Source organism: Globicephala melas, chromosome 9 (assembly GCF_963455315.2).
Source record: "Globicephala melas chromosome 9, mGloMel1.2, whole genome shotgun sequence".
In the NCBI taxonomy this organism is placed as follows: domain Eukaryota; kingdom Metazoa; phylum Chordata; class Mammalia; order Artiodactyla; family Delphinidae; genus Globicephala; species Globicephala melas.
Window position 1 is genome coordinate 35,141,156 of NC_083322.1, and position 27,450 is coordinate 35,168,605.

General features: G+C 36.0%; 1 protein-coding gene across 1 annotated transcript in view; it reads left to right on the plus strand.

Moving 5' to 3' along the window:
- Positions 1-235: 235 nt before the first annotated feature.
- The window catches only part of PPP1R3A (protein phosphatase 1 regulatory subunit 3A), a 35,223-nt gene continuing 8,008 nt past the window's right edge, over positions 236-27,450 (plus strand). The window contains exon 1 of the mRNA XM_030857600.2: positions 236-1,023. Within this exon, the coding sequence (XP_030713460.1) occupies positions 236-1,023 (788 nt within the window). The remainder of the gene's footprint in view (positions 1,024-27,450) is intronic.

Consider the following 27,450-nt stretch of genomic DNA (forward strand, 5'->3'; position numbering starts at 1 on the left):
CTTTAAAAACTGAGAGTTAAACCTGAAACATGCTGGTGAGAGTAACATGGATGCTATCATATTAAAGGCCTTTGGAGGCAAGCGAGCATAGTTTACACGCCATCAGACCTATTTATAGAGCTGACTCCTTTCTGCAATGTCAACTGTAACCTTATACTTATTTTAAGCCTCAGTGTCTCAAGTATCAGCCTCTACTAGTCGTACAGTTCTCCCTTATTTGATATCAGAGAGCCCAATGGAGCCTTCTGAAGAACCTAGTCAGATTAGCAAAGATAACTTTTTAGAAGTTCCTAATGTACCTGATTCTCTTTCTGAAGATGAAGAAGTTAAAGCTACCTTCAGACCTGGTTTCTCCCCTCAACCTAGCAGACGAGGTTCTGATTCATCTGAAGACAGTTACCTGGACAATCCACCTTCAGGTGCAAGAAGAGTTTCATTTGCTGACAACTTTGGGTTCAATCTTGTGTCTGTTAAAGAATTTGATTCCTGGGAATTTCCGAGTGGTTCAACTGATTTTGACTTAATGAAGGACATTTTCCACACAGAAGAATATGTTTTATCTCCACTATTTGACTTGCCTTCTTCAAAAGAAGACCTTATGCAACAACTTCAAGTACAGAAAGCAATACTGGAATCAACTGAGTATCTTCATGGATCTACAAGTATGAAGGGCATTATTCGAGTTTTGAATATTTCTTTTGAGAAGTTAGTATATGTGAGAATGTCCTTAGATGACTGGCAGACATATTATGACATATTAGCAGAATATGTCCCAAATTCATGTGATGGTGAAACTGACCAATTCTCCTTTAAAATTTTATTGGTTCCTCCTTATCAAAAAGATGGCAGTAAAGTTGAGTTTTGTATACGTTATGAAACCTCTGTTGGTACATTTTGGTCAAATAATAATGGCACAAATTATATACTGGTTTGTCAAAAGAAAGAACAAGAGCTGGAGCCTGGAAAACTACAGGAAGAAGTTCCTAACAGACAAATAAAAGGCTGCTTAAAGGTAAAATCAAGGTGAGGATATATCTTACATTCCTTACTTTTTTATAATCTTAAGGTTATTTAAGGTCATTCTTTATTTCACTGGTTGTAAGAAATAGCCATTCTGTTTAAAAATATATTTTTGTTATGTATAAAACAATGGTGCTAGGCTTTAATAAGGTCAGTGCTATTCAAATAAAAGCACTGTGTTATCTATCCTCCAAATGTAAGGAAAATATGGGTATAATGTAACAGATGGCAGGGGGACTGCAATGTGTATGTTGCCTACCTAGCAAGTTATAAATTGCTTAAATTCAAACCACAGAATCTAGATTCTTAACATATAAAACTATTTATTTTGTCATTTAATGTATATTTATTTTCAGTGGTTTTTAAATACTTTTGCCGTACTTCAAAACATTTCTGATTAACATAAAACTGTATTTCAGTATGTATCTAGTGCTCAGAAATTCACAGACTTCCCCCCAAAGCTGTAACGAACTTTTTAACGACTGATTGAGTCATACAGGGATGTTTGGAGTGATACATATTAAGTTAAATTGGAAGAGCTATGACTTTAATGATAAGCTAAGAGAAAGACAGAAGTATATGAGTGATGGATGAATTACACATAAAAGTTTATAATTATAACCAAATGTAACATTATAGAACACAAAGTAGTATAATTTAGTAAAAGTAAATGGAGCAGAATAAAAAAATGACCCAAATAGAAATAAGGATATTAGCTTTATAGATTAGAGATTTGGGATATGACCCCTCATTAGTAACCTTGCTCTCTTGTTAATGTAAAAAATAAAGAAAACTGAGTCTTCAATTCTATCTCTTGTAGAGTTGGCTAATTTCCATGACAGTAGGCGAGTAGATAAAATATCCAAGAGGAGACGGATGTCTCCTGTTCCTCCGAATCCACATGCTCTACCAGCCACAGGCAAATGTTTGATTATCCTCTGGATGGTCCACCATAACTGTCACTGGACCCAAGGATTCTAGTAACTGCACCAGAAATCGTGTAAGATGATGAAAAGGGAACTGTATTAAGAATCAAGACACCCAGATTCTAAGTGGAATTAAATAAAAACATAAAGAATTACATTGGGAAGGTTCTAACCTCTTATGCTTTAATGCCTTGATCTCTTATACAGCAATAAATAATAACTACTAAATGTGTTATTCTAATGCATTAATGAACTAAATATAATGTAGGTGAAGCAATTCAATCATATAAAATATTTCTGCTTTCATTATCCTTTAAAGTCATTTGAAAGATTGGTTTATCTGACTTTGTGAGATATGCTACATTTCTTAGTCCAAACAAAAGTTTCTCAGGTTTTAACTGATGCTATTGAGAGATAATATAATCATAATCTCTATGTGCTAAAGTAATAGTTTATTAGTTTATGAAATTATTCAGCAACATGTTAGCTATATAGATAAAATAAGTTCAACACTATTTAATAAACTATTTATATACATAAACATACACATATTAAATACTTTACAAATAAGATCATCATCTGTGAATATCTAATATACATGCTGCAAGTTGCCCTATATATTAGAGAAAAGTGAAACTTAAAAAAGGCATAGCCTTATTGTCAAAGACCTCATAAAAGAAGCAGCGTTTAACTCTGGATTTTTCTGCAAGTTAAGAAATGCAGCTTTAAAATTACAAGCATTACATGCTGAACTATGGTAAAGATAGAGGATTCCTTTGATAGAGCAAACTTGACTTGATAGCAAGAACAAAAAAGGATAACTGCTAGGCCTAATCTATCCCAGTCATGATATTATTGAAACTTCTCCTAGTCTAAGATATGTATAACTGGATATATATCAATACCCACATTTGTATTCAGAACAGTAACCATTGGATTCATGGCGGACACCATTCAAGTTTTAATATTGCTTTGGGGAAAAACTTGAGAAGATCTAAACCACAAAATGGTCTAAAGGCCTGTAAAGTTTCCTAATGAGTTATAAAAATGGAAAAAATCTCTCTCCTTCAAAACCACAAATACATTTTCTGCACTTCTATAACTTAAAAATGACCAACATAATTCAAACCACATTTTGAAAACAAGCATTTGCCTCTGGAGGAGGCCTTTTGTGCTGAATTTCAGTCCAACGTGAATTTTTACATCTGATTTATATACCACTCAAAATGGAGTGTATGAAGGAAATCCTGACAGATCCTTAGAACAGCATGTGCCTTAATAGAATATTTATACAGCTTTTCCATGATATAATTTATATGCAATGGGGTTTCAAATATTCCTAAAACTCACACAAGAGAGCATTATCAAATTTCTAAATGAATATTGCAGTTGGATTTCATTGTGAAGAATTTGGTTAGGGAAAAACAGCACACCTTATTAGTGTTCTTTTACAAAATGTGTACTTGGCTAAAGCAAAAATGGACTAATACTTATTTGATCAAAAAAGTTATAGCTTCTAAAATATCTTCCTCCCATCAAAAGTTACAGAATCTAAATGGGTCTGTTTTGAGCATTTCCACACTTCCTATTTAACTTAATTTGGAGGTCACTTCTTTGAGAAGGTAAATGCAGAAGAGAAATGTATGTGAATTTTTACTTCACACATGCAAGTAGATTAATAGTAGTGTGTAAAAAAAGTCAGAGTTAAACTGAAAATAAGTCTGTCTTAATGTAGAGAGTAACAACTAACTTGAATTCCTCTTGATACCAAAGTTAATTTGCTATCAGGGTCTCAGAGATTGTATCTTCCAGAAGTGTCAATAATCCCTTCTAATAAGTACAGAATGAACTGTGGGAACACACTGAGTGAGGTAGGATTTCTGTTATGTTTTCTCTACGGAGATTTTTTTCAGGTCAGAGTTTGCAAACCTCCACATCGATGTGGTTGTCTCTTTTCTTTGATTCTTGTTAATCTATCCACTTTAGACAGAAAGAAATATCTAGAGGGAGAGGGAAACAGTTTGTAACGCATAGGCATATGACTGAGAGTGACCCAAAGGTATTTAATTGCACTGAAAGTCATGCATCATGAAATACTTGGTAAGTGTCACCACATATGTGGCACTGGTGTATGTGTTAGCGAACAAACTAAGCAGATTTCTGATCTACATCTCAGGGCCATTATTTCAAAATAAACGACCAGGGGCTTCCCTGGTGGCACGGTGGTTGGGAGTCCGCCTGCCGATGCAGGGGACACGGGTTCGTGCCCCGGTCCGGGGGGAATCCCACATGCCGCGGAGCGGCTGGGCCCATGAGCCATGGCCGCTGAGCCTGCGCGTCTGGAGCCTGTGCTCCGCGACGGGAGAGGCCACAGCAGTGAGAGGCCTGCGTACCGGAAAAAAAAAAAAAAAAGACCAAAAGAATTAAATGACATTGATATAAATAATATTAAATGTACATAGATAAATAAACTAAAAATAGCATGCATAAGTAGTATAACTTCAAAGTTAAAATTTGGGGCTTCAGAATTAAACATGTCTGGGTTTGAGTCCAAGATGCACCACATGCTAGCTGTGTGACTTTATGCAAGTTAAACTTGGTACCCCTTCTGTTAATTGTGAATAACAATAGTACTATCTCATAGACATTTTTAGAGATTTCCATAAAATAATACATATAAAGTTTTGGCATAGTGTCTGGAACATAGTAAGTTATCAGTAAATAATAAATCCTGCAAAAAGACAAGGCTAACTCTAGCTTTAGGTGGATCTGAAAAACCCTAGAAAAGCCCAAACTGCCCAAAAGTTCCTTTTCTCTTTCCTCTCATGGGTTCTAAATTTTTACCTTTAGAGAGCCATTTCTTTGTCTTTTGCAGGCTTTTAATCAACAAGGGAAACTCATTGAATTCTAAATTTTCTTGAGATGTAGTCACCTGATATCTAGAACATCTTAAAGTTGGAAGAGATCTTAATGACTATTAAAATTTCCATGTTTAATAGATGAAAAAATGGAGGACCAGATCAAAAGGGTTAAAAAAGGCATTGATTATGGCATTGAACAGACACACATATTAATCCCAGGTAATATACATTTAACTATGTGGCCATGGACATATTACTTTACGTCTCACAGCCTCAGTTTATTCATCTGTAAATAGGGGTAATAGTGCCTGCCTAATGTTGTGATGATTAAGCTAAAATAAAATGAGATTATATTTTAAAAACTTCTAGTAAAGTGTTGGGCACATATAAAGTAGTCATTAAAACCCAAATATAATTGCCGTCATTATTACCAAATTGTGTTCACCTAACTAATTTCTTGGTTCTTGGACTTGTGTTTTTTCTCCTGACATCATAGTCTTCCTTGTTCAGGTTTCAAAATTCATTCCACAGGTGTTTATTAAGGGCCTGTGTGTCAGGTACTGTGTTGTTAGGCATATGGCTGGAAACATGACCCCGTGAAGACCAGAGGCCCCAAGGGAACAGGCCTCACAGGGGCAGAGAGCAGTTGGGGTGAGGGGGGAAGAACACCAAAACAAAGCTCAGATTCTCTGGGTATACCAGGGAAGCCATGGATGAAAAAGAACTATTTACATTACATTTCAGGTGTTCTTGGATCTGTGATCTATAACTGATCTTGTGTTCTGGACAGCGGACTGACCTTTTCAGCATCTCTTTTTTCCTCCCAACAGCTGCTAAATGTTCCTAACCATTGGGTACACAGACTGACTTCATATGGTTTTGTATTTTGTTAAGTGAAACCAATTTATTATTATAAGTAATGAAATGGCATGATATAGGTGTTGGATGGTATTTATAACTTGGCCAAGTGAATGCAAATAAATGCCCGAAAGATTTCAATGCCAAAGGAAAAAAACTGACCAGTCTTCAATTTTTGTCCTTGAGGAACAGAACCAGGTACATTCAAGAATGGGAAAGAGAGAGATACTTTCTAAAGCATGACTTTAAGATTAGAGAGAGTTTATCTTTCAGGGTGGGAAAATCATTAAAATGAAGCCAAGAAAAGCACTGGAAAATGGTGCCTAAGATATGGTCCTGTTGCATGTTCCAGTCAGAGCTTTAGGATTGTGAGACTTCCTTAATTTTCACTTACAGTATAACCTGGGGTCCTGGAAGTAGTGCAAAGTGTCAATAGCCCCATGAGGCCTTTAGGACTTAATGTATTCCATAACTAACCTGTTCTGAGCGCACGCTAATTGTGGAAGCCGGGTCTGTTTAAGGGAGGGACCTCTGGCAGGGCCATATGGAAACCCAGAACACAGCTGCACAGGACCCATCAGGAGGACTGTTTGGAAGCTGCCAGATGGTTGACAGCAAGGAACCAGCTAGTTTAGAGTTTCCTTGGAGATCTACCAGGGCTTTGTGGCTTCCTGGTCTTGTGGGAAATCCATACCCCTATAAGCCTAGACTTTCCCTAGAGTAGTTCTGAATCTTTTCTGAGAGAAGAGGAAGAAGAGGGTCTCACCACTCAGGGTTTCTCTCAAGCCCTAGCGGAAGGGAATCACTACGGATGCCAGGCCTCACATGGATCCTCTGGGATCTCTACGAGCCTAACTTCCCACCTGAAGCCCATCTGCAGCCTGTAAAAATGGAGCAGGGACCAAGAACTCTGAGCCAATAACGCTCCAGGCAAAAGATGACTGTGAAGTGGGACACTTCAGTTTTTCACCTTCTTCCAATTCTGCTCACTGTGACTCTTGTCCTTGTTCCAAGGTTTTACCCCAGCACCCCAACAGGAATAGTATAAGAGAAGTTACCTCAGGGGCAGTCACCTGAAGTAGGCCTGATTGTCTACTGCATTGTCAGACTTAAAAGATCATACATATATAAGTGTGTGTGTGTGTGTGTGTTTATATGTGTAAGCACATATTTATATAATACACACACACATAGAAATTCCTTTCCTTAAATGCAGACCTCTAGGCTGGCAGGGACTATCACTATCTTACACCCAATTAAAGTCAGCTGCACAAATGGGCTTTGAGTTTGGATTGAGACAGTGGAAATGGATAATTTTAGAGCAGGGAGCACTATGGTGTACAAGGCAGATTTGAATACAGAGTTTTGGTAGGAGATCCACAGAAGCAGGAGGACCCTGGGGGTCTGGAGTGTGTGTGTGTACTTGGGAGGGAAGGAGGATTCCAAAAACAAGGCATATTGGAAACAGCATGGGCTTTAAAGTAGGGCAGATTTGGGCTTTCATTCTAACTAATTAGTAGCTGTATGAACTTGGATAAATTACGCTTTGTATCCATTTTATTCAGTTATAAAATAGGGATAATAATCTCCACTTGGAAGAGTTGCTATGACAAATACATTAGCTAACATATATAAACATCTATCCCAGTTGCTGACACTTAGTAGATACTCAAAATGGCATTGGTGATAAATTCCATATTTTAAAATCTTGTACATGGCTAGTCTTATGCCCAAGATTAATGGAGAGATGATTTTTCCCCTCAGTATCATTCCTGCTGCCTGGATCCAGGTTAGTACAAATACATAGTTTCAAAATTATGGGTTCAATAAGCTTTTGGGCACTAACCAGGGAAGCTAATATTTTATGGCATTGCTACTATGGGGAAAAATGATTCCTAAATTCCAGCAACTTCTGGGTTACAAAAAAATTTTGGAACATCGACTGGATTTTTTAGGTATTTTTTTAATGAAGTACAACATGTTTTTTCTTAAGGTAGTTCTTCTTAAGATGGTTCTTTTGGAGTAAAAAACTGAGTTAGCTATACACAGTTTCACCTTATCATCCCTGTATACATATGAATAGAAATTGAATTTTTTTATTATATCTCTATTGGAGTATAATTGCTGTACAATGTTGTGTTAGTTGCTGCTGTATAACAAAGTAAATCAGCTATAAGTATACATATATCCCCATATCCCCTCCGTCTTGAGCCTCCCTCCCACCCTCCATACCCCACCCCTCTAGGTCGTCACAAAGCATTGAGCTGATCTCCCTGTGCTATGCAGCAACTTCCCACTAGCCATCCATTTTACATTTGGTAGTGCATATATGTCAATGCTACACTCTTACTTTGTCTCAGCTTCCCCTTCCCCTTCTGTGTCCTCAAGTCCGTTCTCTACGTTTGTGTCTTTATTCCTGCCCTGCCCCTAGGTTCATCAGTACTGATTTTTTAGATTCCATATATGTGTGTTAGCATATGGTATTTGTTTTTCTCTTTCTGACTTACTTCACTCTGTATGACAGACTCTAGGTCCATCTACCTCATTACAAATAACTCAGTTAATGAAACTGGATTTGATATAATTATTTCCTCTAAGAAGATCTATTATACACCATTGAATTTTGGTCATTTCTCTGCTTTTGAAGCATTTTCTGTACCCCACCACCACTATATAAAAAGAAAAAGCTCCTCAGGGCATAACTCTCAAATCTCTTCTGGTTTTTATTCTGCTTCCCTAATAGCTTTACTTGGGTAACTGGCATGGTAGTGTTATTATCTATTATATAAATAATAACTGGTTTTTAACCTCAGTTTATAACCTCAGTCATACTATCCTGCTGTTTAGAGATTTTATGACAAATAGAAATAGATTGCTAAATTGGACAGTTATACAGCATTGTTTAGTGACAGAGACCAATTGTACATTAAACAAACCTGCTTTAGGAAATATTACTGTTCCCTCCCCCTCTAGTTATTCTGAAAATGGTCTGTCTGTGCTGTACATCAGTGTTATTCAAGTCACAACTACAAATGGGATTCTAATATCATAAGACAATGATTGTCCTGGGTGTGGTTGTAGATTTGAATTTCATTCACCCCTTTTGAAGTTTGCAGTAGTAAAAAAGATCAAAATATCCCCCAAATTTAAATCTGTAAAGCATGCCAAATTGTAGATGCTTTTCCTAATTATGTGAAACAGATTTTACACCCATTTAACACTGATGGTACTCTGCTTGTTTTACAGAATTAAACCATGATACAAAGCTAACCTATTGACTCTAAAGCTGTGATAAAAACCCTAAGCTGATTTTCATTCTTAAAAATTACTGTGGATGTATTCACACAATTACAAATTACATAGAACTGCTCAGGTAACTTTCAGCTTCATAAGCCACATATGATATAAAGCTGAGTATTTTCACATTTTACTAATATCTCCTTCTGAGGATTAATGTTTATAAATAATTTTATAATAATATATTGTTACAACTTAAATCTCTTGAGTATTTGCCAATGGAAAAATCTCACCGAATTTTAAAATCACATTCAGGCACAAGCAGAAGAAAATATGATCTTCACATATAATCTTGAGTAAGTGTATAAGACTACTGTGCTTAGTGTAAATAAAGTTATAATCATTTTTTTCCAATGCTAATACAGCACTTGATTTCTGAAGAGGCTTCCTTGAATTGTATTGTAGAAGAGACCATCTAATTCTATCCTTTGCTTTCAGGCAGAATTATTCTGAAAACTACCAAGCCAAATGCTTATAATATTCTCTTTTTAAACATCTCCTGGGAAGACTGTGTTCTTTAGTAAAGTATTCGATCAGGAAATTCTATGTTTTTCATGTAGCCATTCATGTTGTTATATACCTTTAATCTTGTCATTTGTTTACTTCGATTCTCAACTGAATTAAATGTTGGAGTTCCTATACTTATACTTTAAAATTAAAGTATTTAATTTCTATTTTCCATGTCAAATAAGCTCAACAACATTAGATTTCCCCCCTGAGTTCCTAATGATCAAACTAATAAACTAGTTTGTAGTATTTCAATGCAAAAGTCAGAGAAGAAAAAAATCATCACCAACCAGTGAATGATAGCACTGTTACAAGGACTGTGCACTGCCGCAACCAAGGTATCAGGGCAGCTGGATAGGTTAATAGGCTAGCTAAGAAGCTTTCCCAGTCCTGCCCTCTTTAGCTCTGAATCCTGAGTATTGGACTCCTGTGAGAGTCAGAGAAGGGAAAGAGGCTTTATTTCACTAAATCACAAAATTAAAAGTACTTCAGAAGATCATGTCATTTATTTCTCAATCCTACCTAAAAAGATAGCTGCATTAGAATTGTTGAAACTCTCTTAGACAAATAATGAATAATTTTGAATAATGGCTACACCCTTTTTTAGAAAGCTCATTTTTAATACAATTTCATTCAATAATATAATTTTGTAAGTACATTGAAAAGAAATTTTGAATAGATTTGTAAAAACCAAATGTAACACTGACCAGCTGAAATTTAAACTGTTGTAAGTGTACCTTAAGATTAATACTGTGCTCACAAGCAGAAGTCATTTGAATATATGTTAAAATTATTGATTCTGTGTGTATGTGTCTATGTGTGTGTACAATTTTAACTAAAAGGCATTGTTTGAAGCAATGAATATGTACAGAGGACTGGTACAGTCAATCGAGCTGATAATTTATTTAGTAAATTGAACATAGGGAGCAGTATAAGTAATATTGCCCACCTCCATTCAAGTTATCCTTGATGCACTGCTTTTTTGTGTGGAAAGCACACATGCATATGTATATATGAGCTTTTCACTTTTCACAAAGATAGTTCATAATTTTCTAGTATTTTATATTGTTTGTATTAGTAATACCTCATTCAAAGTTACCTTTGGCAAACCAAGTTAAGCTTTAGACAATGGTAATTATGTGAACATTCAAGGCACTTGTTTACAAATCTCATAAAACTCGTGTAGTTCACCAGGGCTACTCCTACTGTCGATTTATCCATGTTATGGAACTTGCTTTTGCCCTTTCATAGCTTCACTATACTGCCTTAAAATTACCAGCGTTTCTGGGAATATTTTCCCATGGAGTAGCTACTCCTATGATGCAAAATAAAACAACTTTCCTTAAATGAAAGGGTTGCTGTTTGCCATGTTTGCATCTGATGCAATTTATAAGCAAAGAAATTAACATTCAGTGAAACTTACTGTTTATCAGATATTTTTATTTGGAAGAAGAGAACTTTTGTCATATGTCCCTCTATATCTGTTTAGCCAGAATTCTTCCAATGGTGGCCTTTCAAATGGTGGCCTTTTCCTGCACTTTTAAAAACTTTTATGTGTGTGCCATCCTCTCAAATGGATTGCAAGATCCTTGAGGTCAGCAGTGGTATATTAGTTTAAGCATTATTCCCCACTGTGACTAACAAAGGGTTTTGTGTGGAAAAGCTCTGAAAAAATATTGATTAAACCTGATAACCGTAGAGCCTGGTAAAATCCTAAGGTATTCATTCTGAATACTTAAAGAATGAATTATGCTTTTTATAATTTTAATGATGAGTGCTTTTATTGTTTTCACAATCTTTAAAAATCAGGGTCCTACTGGTCATCTCCATCTGGATATCCATGTGGCAAATTAATTCCCTTACGTCCCAAACCAAAGTTAGATTTCCCTTTCAATCCTAATCCTTCTTCCTCTATCCTGTACTTTGTTTAAAGTCATAATCATCATTCCAGTCATGCAAATAAGAAACGTCAACATAAGAACTGATTTCTCTTTTGCCAACTCCTATTAATTCTACACTCATATTCGATTCCATTGCCACATAAGTAATGATTGTTCATTTGAATAAAAATAAACATTGTTTCTGGGGCTTCCCTGCTGGCGCAGTGGTTAAGAATCCACCTGCCAATGCAGGGGACATGGGTTCGAGCCCTGGTCCAGGAAGATCCCACATGCCACAGAGCAACTGAGCCCTTGTGCCACAACTACTGAGCCTGCGTTCCAGAGCCCTCGAGCCACAACTACTGAGCCCGCATGCCACAACTACTGAAGCCCGCGTGCCTAGAGCCCATGTCCTGCAACAAGAGAAGCCACCACAATAAGAAGTCCATGCACCGCAACGAAGAGTAGCCCCCGCTCGCTGCAACTAGAGAAAGCCCGCACGTAGCAAGGAAGACCCAACGCAGCCAAAAATAAATTAATTAATTAAATAAATTAATTTAAAAAACACATTATTTTAAAAATAAAGAACAGAGTATACAAAAAACATACACATTATAAAAACAACAGCTAAGAGGGAAATTTATTTCTTCAGTAACCACATATTTGTTGTCTAAATTGACTCAAAATTAAATATAGAATTGAACATATTAACCATATTAACATCTTGTAGTAGTCTAAATTTACTTGCAGTTACCAGGGTATCAAAGAAAGATCAAATTGAGAAATAAGTTAATATAGTTGACACTTTATTTAGTCTTTCCTTCTTTCCTGTCTTCTAATGAGCTGATTCATTGAGTCAGTACAATGTTACTATTCTGTAATATCAAGTAATCTTAACATCCCAAATAAAAGAAATACTCATTGGTCAGCTTTTGGCTTCCTTCATATCACAATCCAGACTAGTGGGACAAGAGAAAAATCCAACAGGCTGAATAATAAAAGACCAAAGGCAGATATTGAATGTCCACTGATCAGAACTGAGTCATTCATTCTTTCTCTTTGCCAGGGCCAGGACCAGGGCCAGTACTCATGTTAGTTCTGCTGCCGCTGCTTGTGGCACTCACTGATTCTGACACCTGTGGATTCTGGGTCTGGCTGTTGTTCTGTCTGCTTTTCTTTACCTTAATGACTTCCTTTGACTGGGCCTTTTGCCTCTACCAGATTCCTCCCCTGTACCTAAACCTAAACACCTAAACCACGTCCTCTCTGTCTTGAGATTGCAGATTCTTGGCCTTCGCTTATATGAAACCATAAAAACAAAAACAATTAAAGAGAAAAAATGCAGTGCATGTAAATGTTTAACCTTAAAACCTACAAAAAGGTAGTATGATGAATCTGCTACATTCTGTTGAGTACTTTTTTAAAAAAATATTTCTTTATTTAGCTGTGCTGGGTCTTAGTTGTGGCATGTGGGATCTAGCTCCCTGACCAGGGATTGAACCTGGGTCTCCTGCATTGGGAGCACAGAGTCCTAGCCACTGCAGGGAACTCCCTATTGAGTACTTTTTCAAAAAATTACTTTAATATAATTTTAGATTTAAAGAAATTTATAGAAATAATATGAAGACTTCCCATATGCTTGTATATAAATGTTTTAAAACTATATAAGAGGAGTCCAGTTACATTGATTCTTATAGGCAAAAGCTTTTACCTTTGAAAACCATAAGCAATGGTGACTTTCTAGTTTGTAGCTAACTGCTGATTTTTGCAGAATATAAACTACAATTAAAATGTTTTGTGAAAATATTAACAAACTCAGATGGAAATAGTACTATTATTATATTATAATGCTTTAAATTTTAAAATTATATTTTTCTTTTTATGATATAAGAATTGGGAAACAAATATATGTTTTTAGGAAATTAGCATAAATAATTACATATTTTATATGGCAAAATAATAATATACCCCGTCTATAATGACACATCAATTAACTCTTACATCACTACCCTCAACTATCATCTCATAGTTTTCATTAAGAGTTTTACTATAATTTTCCTAATATCCTAAAGAGCTTTATTGTATAAAACCTGAAGTTTCCACCCAAAGTATAAATGTATTATTGAGGTAGGAGAAGAGTTAGGAGACTGTTTACATAGAATAAAAAATACTTGTGGACACGGCAGCAAAAAAGATAAGTCGGAGATTTTGTTGTCAATTTGACTGCCTGGAATGGAAAGAATTGTGAGAGCCAAACTTGAAGAAAAAGATTGAAAAAGAATTGCACAATCTTGCTAGACCAAGGATTTTGAACTTTAGTTCCTATGCTCAAGGATAAAGTATTATTTTAGTTATATCAATCCAGTAAGCATATGCAGAATAGAGTGAAAAGTATGAAATATGTCACTGTCCATAAGAAGGGATATTGATTTTCTATGTTCATAATTGTTTTTTACTTACTGTTTCTGTATGTTAGAATGTTTAAAACATAGGTTTTATCCTTTTCTCATTATCAATATTAACTGAATTCTGCTATAGGTCATCTTTAACATAAATAAACACACATATATATTATGGCACTAATTTTTAGGTATTTCTATACTATTTCATGGGTGATTTATTTTACTACTCTGGTGACACTTGGGGGAAATTTATTTCTATAATTCTTTCTCACCCAAATTCTTCCTTCAAAATCTAAGGTTTACGTTTTAATTTAGTGAAAAAGATTAGTCCAGGCATCTCAGTCTTTATCTTCTTGGATGGATACATGGAAATTACACTAGTATATTTTTTTCTATAGTACCAATGACCTCAAGATTAAGAGGGTATGAATCTTGGTTCACATGAAAAAAAAGAATCAAAATATTAGTATCAAAGTTCTAACTATGCTTTTCAGCTTGTGTATTAAAAGAGAGTAAAAAAAAAACATCGATGACTAGAAGAAATGAATACAGGATCTTCATACATTCAACAAATCTTTGTTGAACACATACTATGTGTCAGGTACTGTTCTCAGTACTAGAGATACATCATGAAAGAAATGACAATCCCTGTCCTCATGTAGCTTACATTCTAATGGAAGAAAAACTAATAAGTAATAAACATAAAGAATAAGTAAGTTATTTTAGAAGATGACATATGCAATTGAGAATATACAAAACAGAGCAGCATGAAAAGAATAAGGAATAAAGACTACTTCATTGAGAAGATGACAATTGATCAGAGACTTGAAGAAAGTCAGTCATGAAGAAATCTGGGGGAAGCAAGTTCCATGCAGAGCAAAGCAACCAGTGCAAATATTCTAAGTAAGTTCAAGTGATGGATCTCCCCTTCTGTTTACATTAGGTTCTCATGCTCTTTAGGTCGCCTGTACATTCTTGGGCTTATTTCCCACAGGACCCATCACTACCCACAGGGTCTCTGAGAGAAAGGGGCAGGGTAGCAAAGGTACAGATGAAAATATGTCATCAGCAGTTTGTCTTTGACTCTAAAGTCTTTTAGGGTCCCTTTCTGCTTTCTCTGGCTGCCCAAATCCCTATATCCAATCTTTTAGATTCATCTTTGCAACTGAAGGACTGAGTTGCAATTTTGTCTTGGTGAAGGTGCAGTTGTGTTACAGGTAATCTAATCAAAGAAGAAATTCCACATTGAGTTATCTTAAAAAGCACTGAAAAATTCTATCTATTATTATTTTATTTCAAATTTTTTTGATTATCCTGACAATAGACTATAAGTACTGTAGATACGGGATAAGTTTATGTAAATTGATACCTGTAAGAAGAAAACATTTTTCATAAATTAACACTGTATATGTATAATAAATCAAGCAAACCATTGTAATGATGATTTGGAAAGAAAGCAAGTGTAATCTTGCAAGTGCCTTTACTTATGTAGCAAATGAGGAAAAAAGAAGACCGGAATATAAGCAGTTTTGATCTTTTTATATGAAACATTATTTTACATATTATAAACTCCAAACACATTAAACTATCAGCATTATCCACAACTTACATTTAAGCCACTACATTGCGTGTTCTGCTTTTTTAATAACTGTCACCTCATCGCTACCATTTTCATCTCAAGACTAATTGTCTCTTTTATGGGATCTAACCAACTAGTGTCCTTGGCAATACACTTTACGGTGCTTGCATTTACAATAATCGTTTGGGCAATTTGCCATAGTACAACTGGAAAACATTTTACCATCCCAGGTCTAAATCTTAACAAACATGATCAGTGTTAGGGTAGAAAAGATTAATGTCTCTTACCCTAAACAGCATCTAGATTTCATTTCAGTTAAAAAAAATCAGTAAATTTAAATTCACTGATGTATGGATTGGTAATTCTCATGATGAATAAAAATTAATTGTGGGCTTCCCTGGTGGCGCAGTGGTTGAGAGTCCGCCTGCCGATGCAGGGGACACGGGTTCATGTCCCGGTCCGGGAAGATCCCACATGCCGCGGAGCGGCTAGGCCCCTGAGCCATGGCCACTGAGCCTGCGCGTCCGGAGCCTGTGCTCCGCAACGGGAGAGGCCACAACAGTGAGAGGCCCGCGTACCGCAAAAAATAAAAAATAAAAAAATAATTGTTTAATAGACCTAACAGTAGCAGAAGTAAAATCCCTAAAGAATTTACATTATTGCTAACCTGCCTGATTATGTATACCCTCTCCTCCCACCCCACAGAAAATCTTAAGAGCAGAGTATTTTCACTGAAGGATTTATTTTCCCACTAACCATACTTTGATATAGTAAAAGCCAGGGTAGAATAGTAGTGTAAACCAGTGTTTCTTAAACTTGGGTGTGCATAGGAAGGGGAAAAATAAGGCACCCACACCTAGATCCTCCTATAAGACCCCAATTTCATTGGTTGGGGTCAGGTTGCAGGCACTGGTATTTTTAAAAAGCTCCCCAGCTGATTCTGATATGCACCAGGGTTGAGAATGATATAAACAAAAGACTAAACACATGTGTTTTGAGTTGTAACTTTTTTTTAAATTTGAAAATCAATTAGTCTCAGTATCCACCAAAAGAATAATGCTATTAAACAAAGAAAAATTAGCAAATAAAATAATGCTTTTGCAAATATGGCCTGAGGGATTTTTAAGCATTAATAGCAACATTAAGTACTATGGGAATTACGATACAAAAGATAAGCTTTTTAAATAGGGCATCTATTAAAGAAATTTTGCCCCATCATTTGTGATGACTTGGGGAAGGCGAAAAAGACACTTTAAATAGCATGGTAAAGTTAATTTCCATTTAGAATGAAGTAAACTTTCAGAAAGTATTTACTTTTCTTTTTGAAAAGTATATATTTTACAGTTCAGAAAAGTCAAACTTTTAAATATGATTTGTAATCATGTTAAAGGATATGATCTTCCTTCAGTCTGCTCTCTTTACAAGCCCGTGTATATACACAGTTGCTACTGCCTTCCCTGAGTTTGACTTATGGATTTTATTACAGTTGACCCTGTATGGATCCTGTATGGACCCTGTTATGGATCTTATTACAACAGGGATATCAGGGGTGCTGACCCTCTTTGTAGTTGAAAATCCGAGTATAACTTATAGTTGGTCCTCCATATACTCAGTTCCTCTGTATCCATGGTTCTGCATCATCAGATTTAACCAACTGCAGGCCACGTAGTACTGTAGCATTTACTATTGAAAAAAAAAATCTGCATATAAGGGGACCCACGCAGTTCAAACCTGTGTTTTTCAAGAGTCGACTGTATTTTCTTCTATAGCACTCCATGCTTCCCCAATCACGAAATGTACAGCTGTGATTTTATACTGCCAGTTTTCATTTGTCATTCTTTAGACTGTAAGCTCTATGAAGTCAGAGTTGGTTCAATCTCAGGTTGTGCTAGTAGTTTAACGTCTAGCATGATGCCTAGCACAGATTAACTACTTGCTGAATGAATACATACTAAATTTTGTCCAACATTATTCTGACTTAGCATGATGTCCAGTAGAAGGACTGAATCCTTTTAAAGCCACTTGATAGCTGTATTCTTCAGAATGTTGACTGTAAAGTCTTGTGCTGCCTTGTTAAAAGTGTGGCAGAGATCCCCATCTTTGGCAACATAACTGCATCCCTTCAGGATTCAGCCCTTGCATTTGACTCCTTCAGCAATCCCAGCCTGTGGCCCAACTTCTTCAGTCGCCTGTTTCTTGCCTTTTAGTTCATACTGGTTCTCAACTTGTCCTTCCCAAGCATCGTATTGCTCTTCTATTAATCTCTAACCATAGTCTGTCTTAGTGAGACCTTCACACTTCATCTTCTTAGGTTTGCTGGCAATGAATTTTGCTTTACTTAATCAGGGATCCAAAAGCCTTCAACTGGGAGAGCCATCTTGGCAGTGATGAGCTCCTCCTACCTATTCCATCTCTTCCAGTGAAAGGCACCAACCAGAGGAGTAAGGTGGTGTTTGTACTGTAAGCTTCTTAAATCAGTTGGACTTCCTTTCTTGACTCTATAGGTTCATTTGCATCATCCCTGAATCTGCTTACATCTTCTCCAGTCTAGAACTTGGCTAGGACCAATAACTGGTGGACATTTTCTAGCATTTTAGTATTGAAATTAACATGAGCAAGAATATGAAATGTAGTTGGTTGCATGTGATAACTACACTAATAAAGATTATTTATGTTAAAAACAATATTGCCTCTTATTTAAAGAGTTTTAATCAAATAGATTCTATGAAGGATCTCTGCAAGTTAGCAAAGACCTTAAAGCTAATTTAAAAATTCTATTACTTGGACATCGTCCAGATTAAGAACTCTTGCACCCAAAGACACAGTCAAGACAGTGAAAATGGGAGAAAACATTTACAAATATATCTAATAAGTGACTTATCCAGAAGAACTCTTACAACTCAATAATAAAAAGACAGCCTAATTTTAAAATGAGCAAAGGACTTAAATAGATATTTCTCCAGAGAAGATATATTAATGACCAATAAGCACATGAAAAAGTATTCAATATCATTAGTTACTATGAAAATGCTAATCAAAACCACAATGTGATGTCACTTCACGCCCACTATAATGACAACAATCAATAAGACAGATAATAAGTGTCGGTGAGGATGTGGAGAAACAAATTATAGGATTATCATAAACCCAGCAATTTCACTTCTAGGTATCTACCCAGGGGAAATGAAAACATGTCCATGCAAACACTGGTATGTAAATGTTCATAGAAGCACTGTCCACAAGAGCCAAACGGTGGAAACAACTCAAATACCCAACAACTGGTTAATGCGTAAAGTGAGTGTATCTATACAATGGAATACTATTCATCAATAAAAATGAAATATTGATACATCCTACAACACTGATGAACCTCAGAAACATTTTCCTCCATGAAAGAGGCCAGACACAAAGAATGCATATTGTATGATTCTCCTAATATGAAATATCTAGAATAGGCAAATATCTCAAAACAGAAAGAAGATTAGTGGTTGCCTAGGACTGGGGATGGGAGTAAAGAGTGACTCTAACGGGCTTATTCTTTTGGGGGTGCTGGAAATGTTCTAAAATTAGATTTGGTGATAACTGAACAACTCTATAAATATATTAAATATACTAAATGTCACTGAATTGAACACTTAAAATGGGTGGATTTTGTGGTATGCAAATGATACCTCAGTAAAGCTGTTAACTTAAAAAATTATTTTACGGGGCTCCCCTGGTGGCGCAGTGGTTGAGACTCCGCCTGCCGATGCAGGGGACGCGGGTTCGTGCCCCGGTCCGGGAGGATCCCGCATGCCGCGGAGCGGCTGGGCCCGTGAGCCATGGCCGCTGAGCCTGCGCGTCCGGAGCCTGTGCTCCACGACGGGAGAGGCCACAGCAGTGAGAGGCCCGCGTACCGCAGGAAAAAAAAAAAAAAAAAAAATTATTTTACTAATTTTGTATGGGGATACTAATATTTTATGATAAACAGATATAGATTTCTATAGACGGACTGTAGAATTTAGGGTTTATAAGTTTAGGGTCTGAAATTTCCCCTGAAATTTAGTAGAGAAATAGTAGTAAAAGATTGTTTTGTATTTTAGATGAGGCTAGAATAAAATGGCAAGAAAATGAATACAGGTTGCATACATAGTCCCAGATGAAAAATTATATTTCCCATACACGGTATGCGTATAAGCTTTGAAAGATACTTGAGTACCTTTCCATGAATTCTGTAGATAATTCTGCTGCAGGAATAAGGACTATAAGTTTGATCCCCTTCTTCAGAGTATGTTAATTCAAGGACTGAACAACTTTCACTCCGTAACATTTTTCTTATTGTTTCAACAGGGAATGTGGATATTAATTTTATCTTTTTGCAAAGTGTTGATGTAATAATAATAGGTAATGTTTATTGATTGCTTGCTGTATGCCAGACACTGAGCAGTTTAAATCCATTTCCTCATTTAATGTGTTACATTGGTACGAACACCTACTCTTCTTAGTTTAATTAAACTTTTCTTTCTTGTGTCCTCTTTCATGGCCTTTCTCTGCTCTCATTTTCTTTTTTCTATTCTACTACTCTTTCCCTACCCACCTTCAGAGCAAAATTATTCAACTGCTGGTTACACTATTCATGTCTCAGAATCTCATTTTTTAAAAACAAGTGATTCGTTCACATTGTTCTGCCTTTAGCCAAAAAGCAATTTGACATTGCAGAAAAATAGCAAATCAGATTTTGTGCTGAATCTTGACTGATTTAGTCAAAATGTTCAAGTGGTTTGTATATATAAACCTGCCTTAAATCAAAGAAATGTGGGCTGAAGGGGAGGAAGTCTTTGAATATGAAGTGGTAGATTCCACAGGAGTGCAGAATCTTTTGTGAAGAAATCCACAAGAGGACAGAAAGAAAATACTAATTCACAAAAGGTGTGAGTGAAGGGCTGGCAAAGAAAACCTGTAACACAAGACGTGGACATTTGTGAGTATGCCTCAGTGCATTGCATTAATAATTTGCATATTAAGAAGTCATGAGTCTTCACGTTAATGAATCCCTAACTAGTCTCTGACACAATAGAATGAGTGTCCCTGGAGGAGTCATTATGGCCTATCATGTCAATGATCCGCATATTAATGACTCTCTTACAGGCTCATCAACAGGTAGCCTAATAGGCTTCCATTGAGTTCTTTTTCATTTGCTTTTTAAATGTATCCTCTCCTCCCTTCCTTTTGTAATCCAATTGTGAAGATTCGACAAAAAGGTGCATTAAGATGATTTTAATGTGTGACGTAAGTTCACAAAAGCATTAAATTTAGAAATAATGCTTTAAGACTTCCTGAGTCTGCCTAGAAAACTTTTCAAATGCAGTTAAATACAAATCCAGTTCGATAATAGGGTTCTTATTTGGAATTTAACACAAACCATCCAACCCAATTTACCATATTTCTCTTTTCCCTGATATATCAATTTATGCTGTGATTAGCATAAGTAGAGTAGGTAGTTTAAAAATGTTTGTGAAACTGAATTTCTTGAAAATGGAAATGAATTCCAATGGATTTCACATGATAGAGGTTACTAAACACTTATTAAAACTAAAAAGCAGTAGCTGATAATATTAAAAAATTTTAAATATAAAAGAATTTTAAATTTAGAGAAAATATGTTTATTAATTGCATAGCCATAAATAAAAGGTCCTAGGATTTTGAAAAAATGATTTCATAACTTTAAAATTTAACATTTAATTAAAAGCAATAACAGGAAGGCAGTACTTTAACATTTCTAACTTGATTTGGCATGCCCTGACTTTTGTTGGCCCTAATTATTATATTTAAGATACTTGGTGATTTTTCTTATGAACATAAAACCTACCATCTCCTATACGAAATACTGAAGAACTGCTTTACCAATATTTTACTGAATTATACATCATTTCACCTGATTTACTCTCCAGATAAGGGGAAGAGTATTGATACATGCTTGAAATTCTCTGTCAAGAGCCAGGAAGAGGAGAAAAGCTGGGGAAAGAGTTGGAGAAGTTTGGCACTTTGTTTCCCATTAAAGAAAAAACAAAACGAACAACCCCATGTAAACTTTACTATCTTGGGGAACAATAGAGGGCACAGGTGCTCAGGGGAGTGGCTGCCACCCTCAGCTGGGCAAAAGATCCTTTTGAGAAGTGTCACTTCGGAATGATTTGATTTCAGTTTGTAAGTCTCATGCTCCTTTGTTTTCCTTCCTGCTCCTAGCCCTTCCAAATACAACCTTTCCACACATACACTGGGAATATCAATTTACATTTTAAATTACTTTTTCTTAAAACAGTTTTCAAAACAATATTTAATACAAATTCTGTAGAGCTTGGATGTCAAATCTCAGTATTTAACAGACCAAATATCTTAGGTGATACTTACATGTAGATTTCACAGAGAAAACATGTTTAATCAGGATTTCCTTAATTGCAGTTAGTTAGCTCATAGTCATGATTTTGTGATAATGACTTTTTACACGAACACAAACAAATCAATATCTTTATGAAGGAAATAATGCCTGAAAATTAGTATCCTTAGGAAAAATAGATATTAACAATTCTCTGATAATTTTCAAAAGATGGATGCTGTATAAAGTTCTTAGAAATCACTTTGTAGGGGAATTGTGGAGAATCAGAATGTCACAATTCTGAAGTAGTAAGAGTCTCAGCTGGACAATGACTAATTTTTCTGTCACCCACATGCTCCACTGATAACAATTACTTCCATTAAGAACTCAGGTAAAATAAGGACTTTACACCAATAAAGTTAAGAATTCTTTTCTGATATCTGTCTGATGTATATTCTTTAGTTTTTCCAGTATCCATCACTTAAAAACATTTACATTTCTCTCTTGGTAGAATATAATTGGCAGATTGTGGCAGAGAAGTCCTTTGGGCCAGGTTTACCTATAACTCTTCTTTCACTGAAAATTCATGGATTCTGCTTGTAATTACATCTCTCCCAAAGCAACCTACAATTTTTGTTGTTGTTCATACGTGAACCTCCAAGGTTTGACTTAATTAAGCACTAGATTCTCGCAATTTAGTACTCCTTTAGAAGACACTCTAAGGAGATCCCATCTCTACAAAATTGCACATGATGCCCAGATTCAATCACAGAATTAAATCCAAATAATGTTTTCTCCCTAATTTCTGTGGGGTGGGTGAGCAAGAAAAAATAGCACACACTGCTTTGACATGACAAAGCAGATTTGAAAACAGCAATCCTTGGCAGAAGACAAAGAGTTAGGAAATGAAGCAACTTTGGAAAAGAAACTTACCAAAGAATTCTTCAACAAGGTTATGCTTTTTTTTTTGCGGTACGCGGGCCTCTCACTGCTGTGGCCTCTCCCGTTGCGGAGCACAGGCTCCGGATGCGCAGGCTCAGCGGCCATGGCTCCCGGGCCCAGCCGCTCTGCGGCATGTGGGATCTTCCCGGACCGGGGCACGAACCCGTGCCCCCTGCATCGGCAGGCGGACTCTCAACCACTGCGCCACCAGGAAGTCCAGGTTATGCTTTTTAGTTGCTTCTTTCTCTGCTATTGAAATTTCCTGCATCAAGAAGGCATCATACCATCGTTTTCAATATGTTTTCAAGATCAAGCACTGAGGCAATAGGGAATGTTCTAATTTAGTAAAAGAAATAGAGAAGATTTTTAGGAACATAGCAATTCAGGTTTGTGGAAAACAGGAAAGTGACTCAATAAAACCATCTGGTCACTAATGTGGTGATATGTTCTTAGTTACTTGAATACTTGAGCAGTTCACTAGACTTTACTCAAGGGGCTTGTGGTTTGCCGTGGTTTATGCTTACATTTTAAAAGTAATAAATTAACTTATATCATATGTATTATCCAATATATTCATTTATCCCAATCATTTGTAGATATTGATAATGTTCCACTATTTGAAAAGTTTTATCTGGACATAGTAAAATAATTTGGGAATAAATCATTGTATAATCTGCATTATAAATAATGTAAGTCTAGCTCACAAACTGTGTGGGTAGGATTTCTGTAGGTATTAAATTTGAAATGCTGACCATAAGATTTAATTGAGAATTTATCTTTGTATTGCAAAGTTAATGGTTATTTCTATTGATCCTACTAGCATTTATATCTTTTGAAAACAAATTTAAGAAACTTCCAAATTACATTTCAAAATTATATTTATGGAATATTATTAGTTACATAAATATGGAACTCCTAAAACTGGAAAGCATGTTATTTAATGTCAAAATTGAGAAAGGCAAATTGTTTCCATTTTGAGCAATAAAGGGGTTGAGAAATAAAGGGGTAGTGGCTGCCTGATTGTATAGAGAAGGATCACAGTGCTCAATCTGGTCTCAGCTAGGAAGTCCCTTGATCTGTTATCAGTGCTTGCCATGGGTGCGAGAGAAAGAGGCCAACATGAGAGTATTGTATTTGATATCCCTAATCTAATCCAGAGCTTTCACTTTGAAGATGAGGAATCCCACAAAAACCATGTTCTTTACCATATTAGTTATTAGTCTCCAGATTCAGCATCTAAAGGAAATAGAAGCCATTTAAAATATTTGATGTTTTTTTCTTTGAGATTATTTCTTGCTTCTTTCAATCCCCGTTATTAATGCAGAACTGTCTTCATTTTGTTTTCGTCTGTGGAATTATTATCAAGGAACTGAATTTTAATTCACCTTTTCATCCTAGATTCCTTCTTGCATTATGCCTTTAAACTTTTTCCTTAGACACTTCTGTTCACAATTAGACATTTATTGCTCTAATTGTCTCTCTTTTGATCAAATATTTCTCTTCTGTTCTGGTTTTATTCCTGATCAAAAGACTATTGGTACTGTAACACCAAAGGAATAGATACTAAGCCCTAGTAGTTGGTTAATGTATTATGAACTTTACTTCTCATTAAGTACAAGTTTCTGCTTTCCTCCCTCCTCCAATTCATGGCTATAAAATGTCAGAATACTAGAAAGTCCATTTTTAGAGAAATATCACCATAAAATTATGAAAATAAACAGTACACAATATGTAATTATTTATTCCAGGAAAACCTTTTCAGTATTTCTGTAAGTATCCACTTAGCAATGCCAATCCTGATATATTCTTCTTAAGTGTCTTTAAAAAATTTTCAAGTGAGGTACATAATATTTTTAACTTAAAATCTCTCCATTCATTTAGGGAGAGTGGGTAGAGGAAATCAAATGAGAGCACAAGCTTCGAAGTAAGAAGGCACACTTAACGTCTTCTTGAAGAGTTCAATATTGACTTTTTAGCTGTTTATCAGAGTGAGAGGTGATGCCTAAGAATTCCAAGTTGGTTTTCTTTAGGCAATGCTGAGTACTTTCAAGCAGAGTGTTAAAGAGACACAAACGCAATATTCATGACTCATTTTGGAAATGATCCTTTTTTTATGCCAACTTTTTGATTCCTCTTGGAACAGAGTTACATTTCTGCCACCTACAACCTAATCCTCACATTTACCCTGACTAGTTGGGTAATTCCACCACTTCAGACTTAGACTGGGTGGAACAGGTTTTACTCATATTTTAAGAGACATATGGGCTTTTAGCACAATAGCATTACAGAAACCCAGGAAAAATGATATTATTACTTATACTAAAACTACTATATTTTGACAGTGTTAAAATTAACCATAACTCCAAAAGCATAAGTGCCACATACCCAGAAACTGCAAGAATATTAACAGGGTGCCTAAATTCTGACAGTGAATAAATCAATTGGGTAATAGCAGAAAGTGTGAATTTGCATTCACATGCACACTGTATTTGTATTTTAAATAAAAAGTTACTTTCACTGATGATCTAGTGATCTTTCTTTGGAGGGTGGTCCTGATAATAAGAGTATACTTTAGAAAGACTAATAAGCTAGTATGTCATCATGGGCTGCAAATTTTACTCCTGAAAGTAACTTGTGGAAAAATAAGTAATTTGTGAATTAAAGATATGAGAGAATGGAGTAAACTTTAAAAAAATATACATAATTCCAAGTAAAAGGAGAAGCACGGGAATCGGGTACTGTGGCAGTATAGAACTAATGATCAGTGCGGTATTTACTACATGTCACTAATAATAATGGTAATAACAGTAGTGATAATACATTTATTAAACACTTCCGCATATTGAGAATTATGATAAATAATTGCCCTGTGTAAGGACTAGGCAATATTTTGGAGAAAAATGAGATACAGAGAGGTTAAGTATCTTGTTGGAGGTTACATGGCTAGTAAGTGACTTAGTAAGGTAAATAACAGGAAAGACTGTGATTTGAATCCAGGTCTTTCTGCTCTTTTTCGCTATGAATTGACTAGAATAAAAGCCAGGAAACTAGGTATAACTTGCTGATGCACTGTCCAGGCACATGTACCAGAGATTAGAGAAAAAGGCTGAAAGGTGTCTACATGGGCACCGGAGAAGCAGATTACCCAGTGTGCAAGACATCAGAAACCAGCCAGCAGACTAATTCAAGACCTTACCGACTTAACAGTGAAGGAGCCGCGGTTAACCACCAGACTTAACTCTCTCTTGCTTAGGTCTTGGAAAGGGCAATACTTGATTTCTAAATCTCATGAACACAGCCAAGGTCAGGCAGAAAGAAGGCATTTTTAAAATCTACATTCAGGGAATTGATCAACAAATCGCATTGATGCTACATCAAAAGTTTAACTCAAATTTGATTCCTTTTCTCTTTCCTCATTGCCATCACCTTTAACAGTCATTATTTGTGCCTGAAATATTGAAGGAGCCTCCTGACTTGTCTTCCTGCTTCACTATGGCTCATCCCATCCAGGCTCTCCTAAAATAGATCCTTAAATGTACTTGCAGAGATTGGTCCCTAAATGTAAATCTGATGGTGTCTCTCTCCCATTTAACTCCTCCACTCGCCTCCCCCGCAACGGGAGCACTGCTTTAAAAGTACAGAAAGAATTCAGTCCCACACTTCCTGGCATGCTAAGCCGTTTAAACCTGGCTCAAACCAACCCCAGTTCTATGCTTTGGCATTCTTTCCTCAAAACACAGTCCAAGCCCTCTGAACATCTCATTGTTCCTGGATGGTTCTCTTCTTTTTGTGCTTTCTTACCTGTACTTCTTTGAGCACTTCTTATTCTCTCTGCCTGAAATGACCTTACCATTCTCTATTTGAGGAACTCCTATTTCCCCTAAAACCTAATTAGAATGTTACTTCCTTTGTGAAAAATTCCCTGATTCTTCCAACTGAGTGCTCTCCTCATTTCTGTTATTTTTTCTCTAGAGAATATCATATCCCATTATTATAATATTTATCACATTATAATAATTGCCTGTTGATGTGTCTATTTCCATCGTTACATTATAGCTTCCTTGAGGTAAGAGGCTACATATATATTATTCACCTTTGATTTCCCAGTGTTTATTAGAACTTATGGCATATAGTGGATATTCAAAATATCTATTAGAAGAATGAATGACCCCTCTTATGATTAAATAATACTAGTGACTATATTATATGATTTAAGGTGCACTAGAAATGAACTCTCCCTCCACAAACTACATACCTTTTTGACTTTTTAATTTCTAACTTTATATTAGAAGATTTTAAAATTTTTGTTTAGCTATTTAAACCCATAATTAAAAGCACTGTTTTTAGCTTTAGAGTGGGAGGTAAACATTATAAGACACACAAAAACATGCACGTTTTAATTTATTAGAATCTTTTATGAAAATAAACTTTAATGAGGAAAGAAAAGAAGAATAATGTTATGATAATTTTTTTTTTTTTTTGCGGTACGCGGGCCTCTCACTGTTGTGGCCTCTCCCATTGTGGAGCACAGGCTCCGGACGCGCAGGCTCAGCGGCCATGGCTCACGGGCCCAGCCGCTCCGCGGCACTTGGGATCTTCCCGGACCGGGGCACGAACCCGCGTCCCCTGCATCGGCAGGCGGACTCTCAACCACTGCGCCACCAGGGAAGCCCTGTCATGATAATTTTGACAAGAGGTGGACAGAAGGGAAGAGTAGAAAGGACACTGTGCATTTATTCAGCAGCATTTATTATGCCACTATTATGTGTCAGGTAATGTATTAGCCACTGGGAATACAGATCAATAAGAAATTCCCCTACTCC